We start from the raw sequence: 4,224 nt of genomic DNA on the forward strand, positions 1-4,224 counted from the left end.
GGTCAAATTTAATGTGTCCCAACAAATTCTTGTGTGTATGGGACCTGGGAGTTTTGGTTAACTAGAACCCTGGTGCTTTGACTTCTGATATCTTTGCAGGCTTTGTGGATAATTAAAATAAGTAATCATTAATTTTGTTGTTTTATGTACATATCTAACCTTATTTCATATTACACTTAAATGCTTACTCATATAAATGATCATAATAAATTATTTTTTTAGTTGGCATCATGTTAGGAATAACCTCACCTATGTTGGCTACTTTAGAAATCACTAGAAAGAAAAAAACATGAACTGATACTCCATTTTGTGTTTTATGTTTTTCACAGTTTTCATCTATTTACTTTAGAAATTGTGGACATCATAAACAATCATTGCAAAGGTTGTCCTATTTGTGAAAACTGCCTTCCCAAACTCCCATATTATTGACTCTTTCTCTTTGTATTTGCAAAGAATTTCCAAGTGAGCTTTATTTCATTTTTAGGCTGGCAGTGTTGTATTATGTATGTTACACTGACTGTGCATGGCAGAAGATCCACCTATTGTCTTAGTATTATGCAAAATATCCAATTTCACAGGAGAATGTACACAATGTAAGAGACTATAAAATAGTTTTACACATTTTCTGGGCATTGTGCATAATTACTGTTTGATAATCTGCACATTGACAGGTTGATATGTGAAACAGGAAATATGCACAATCTCCAAATTTTCAGTCAATTTGTATGTATGTATATAAATGTATATAATATAAAATGTATATAAATACATGTAACACTGAATCCTCCAGCAAACCAAGAATTCCAATTGAAACCGAAATGCACTTGAGATGAAGACAATTCAGTGATATCAAGTTTTAATAATATATATGAAAAATTAAAGTAATTATTTAGTGTTTCGTAAAAGCCTAATAAGTTAGATAATAAACCCAGATGAATATGATTTAAAATAAAAAAACATTACTAAAGAGGACTGAAAATGTGTAGTGGTTACATTGCAGTAATTGTTTATCTGGTTATTCTTAACATTGGGTCTTTGGCTGTAAAATACAATTTCAACCATGCTTTATTTCAGGTTATAAAAAGACTTATAAAATCAAAATTTGAACTTACAGAACAATTATGAGCAAGGAAAAATAAAAATAAAATACATAAATAGTTTAGAATAAAACCTTTTTTTTTTTATCTAGTCTTTTCAACTGATTGCTTCAAAAATGGGGGATATTTTTTTGAGATGAGAGTACTACCCTATAGCTATTCATCATATAGAAATAAGTACTGGATGATGTTTGTAAAGCTGTTAACATAGCTAGTAAAAAGTATTAAAAACAGTCCCAAATGTTATATACATTCTTAGTCTACTGTGAATTTCATTAATTTTATAAGAAAGCTTTTCTTGAGAAGTATTAAAAAGAATTGACAATTGACCTTAATAATAGTTGATCACAGGTACATTGCTTCAGCTGGCCGACCATCATATAGGATTGCCTCAAATGGTTCAACAGAGTTAGATCTTAAAATAGGTAACAAGTGTGATCCTGAGGTGAGTTTTAGTCTTAGTTTATGTAATAGAAAAAAAAACACAAATGATTTTTTTTTCATTAAATGTTAGTTTTATCTTTTGTTGTTAGTTGTACAATAATACAAAACTGAATTGCAATGGCAGAAAAAAATGGAAAGATGAGCCAAAGCTAAAACGTTTTACAAAAAATTGTTACTTTTCACTTTGCAGAATAACAGTTAAAAGTGACTTATTTTTAATGTAGTTGATCCTGGATTCCTCGAATATGTAAATTTTATTGTTTTCACTGCAATAGAAATCATTATTTATTTTTCTCTCTTCATGTAATGATGGAAGAAATTATTTTTTATTTTTAGTTAACATTGATTTTATCTTGAAACTAAGATTTCAGTTACAAAAGCCTAAAATGTTTACAAATGCATACTTGGAATATATGAAATACAAATAAATTATAAGAATAGTCAATTTTTAATGTAATTAAAGATTTTTTTAAATAAACTCAAAATGGTAGGAAGGGGACAACTGTATTTGTTTTTATTCTCAGAAAATATGATTTTTGGTCAGTCTAAAGTCAGAAATTTTATTCTTTAGTTGTTTAGAGAGTAGAATTTTTAATTATGCAAGATTGTATAAGGCATTGCTTATGCTATGAACAGTATAAAGGAATGCTCCAGTTTTGGTTTAAAAGTTGTGCACCTTTATTAATAAGTGTCTCAATCCTGTATACAGGCACACATACACATGCAACCACGTATGTTTTATTTTTGTCTAAAAGGAAAGTTTGTTATGCTTAGGTTATAAGTAATTTGAGTATTCAATTTCACAAGAGAGAGTTACTGCTCCTAGAAATTTTATTTATATTAAAGCATCTTTTTAATTGAGTATGTTTTAATAGAACATTAGTCATGGAGTTTATCCTTTGCTTCAATCTGCTCTAAAAGATGTCAATTAATGGAATTTATCTTAGTATAAAGTAAAGTTATAATTGTAAGTATTTTTTAAGCACATTGGACTGATATAGAAGTAATGAAAAAATAAATAAAATTCTCCTACTTAATGCAGAATTTTGATGAAACTGAGGAACAGAATGGAGTAATGTGCATCTTTACTAGTTATGATGGGGATCCAAATTTATTCCGAGCTCAGATCTACAATCTGTTTGGTCTCTTTTGGGGTATGTTCTTTATTGTGGGAGTTGGTCAGGTCTCATTGGCTGGTGCTTTTGCATCTTATTACTGGTCTTTTAACAAGCCAAAAGATGTTCCATCATTTGCTGTAGGACTGGGTTTCTGGAGGTGTACACGGTAAGTTTTGTACTAGCATTGGTATACAACTTTAATCATTCTTTTGGTAATTTTGTCAGAGGAAAAAAATAATGTGCACAAAGATGTACTTTGTGATATATCAAAAAATTGTTGATTTATAATCAAAGAGTACAAGTTACACTAGAGTTAGGGAACAAAGTTCATTAGTTGTTGCTTTTTTAAATGCTGTGATTTGGTTATATTAATAAAATTTCACTGTCTCTTGAAGCTCCTTATATGTTGTTTAAGTATCTTTCAGTTGTGATTTCAACTACTCAATTTTTGAGGAAAAAAATTGTAATATTGGGGCATTTATTTAATAACTCACTCATTTTTTGCCAATTGTACTGGAAACCTGTATTTGGATGTCAGAAACTTTTTGTAAGACTTATTCAATATAAGCTGGGAATTCAAAAATACAGGAACTTATAACATGTATTTTGCTGTGTGAAATTATTATTGTTTAGTACACCATAAAAATGAATATCCTCTATTACAATTTGCATTATTTAAGTAGATGTACCAGATATACATAATAAATTTTTAAATGTCTAGATGTTCTGTTTCTTTAATGCTATATTAAGTATCAATGATGCTACCCAAATTTATTGCCAGTTTATTCTGAAATAGAAATTTTTGTTTGTTTTACATTCTATAATGACCATTTCCTGTGTTTTCCAGCATAAATTATTTCAATTCAGATATGTTGCTACAGTTCTACTTTTCTTTATCATAATTAGTTATCATCTTGGGTCTGTGGCCTTTGGATCTCTTATCATTGCCATTGTCCGAATGATTCGCGTCATGCTGGAGTATGTGGACCATAAGCTGAAAAAATATGACAACAAAGTGGCTAAGTTTGCTCTGTGGTAAGTGAAACATAACTTGAAAGCTAGCTGTTTCCTGCATTGCCTGTAGTGAAAGGAATTGGAATTTAATGCAGCATTATTAATGTTTTTAGGTACTTCAGTCATAAAATGCTGGTAATATTTCACCCTTTTGAAAGCATTTACTGCATTAATCTATATTGTTATTGATATCTAATCAAAAACACCTTAGGTGTGAAAAAAGGTGTGTCTGAAAAAGGATTGAGTTTAACATTTCCATGCTCTGGAGTATCACACAGTCTTACAGTTTGTTTTTAACACTGCTAGTAAGCTTTGTATCCTTTCCACGTACTGTCATTTTTAAGCAGCTTCTATCTTCTATCTGTGTGTTTTCAGTTTATCATAAAACATATTATGGTTCTCTTTATTTTATTTATTTTTTATGTTTTATTTAAGTGATATATGTCATATGTTTGTATAACTACATGGTTAGTATTATAACTATACCATAATATTAGTACAATAATAAAACAATAATAATATTTTACACATTGTTAGATGCATGCAGTGGC

At 29.1% G+C, this 4,224-nt stretch overlaps 1 protein-coding gene across 2 annotated transcripts in view; it reads left to right on the top strand.

Annotated features, from left to right (window-relative positions):
• LOC106465310 (choline transporter-like protein 2) overlaps positions 1–3,717 on the top strand; it is an 83,271-nt gene extending 79,554 nt beyond the window's left edge. For both annotated transcript variants that reach the window (XM_013925517.2, XM_022393181.1), the window contains exons 14-16: positions 1,449–1,542; positions 2,584–2,825; positions 3,566–3,717. In XM_013925517.2, the coding sequence (XP_013780971.2) occupies positions 1,449–1,542; positions 2,584–2,825; positions 3,566–3,698 (469 nt within the window). In that variant the 3' untranslated portion in view covers positions 3,699–3,717. The remainder of the gene's footprint in view (positions 1–1,448; positions 1,543–2,583; positions 2,826–3,565) is intronic.
• Positions 3,718–4,224: the final 507 nt, after the last annotated feature.

Source organism: Limulus polyphemus, unplaced genomic scaffold (genome assembly GCF_000517525.1).
Source record: "Limulus polyphemus unplaced genomic scaffold, Limulus_polyphemus-2.1.2 Scaffold1903, whole genome shotgun sequence".
NCBI lineage: Eukaryota > Metazoa > Arthropoda > Merostomata > Xiphosura > Limulidae > Limulus > Limulus polyphemus.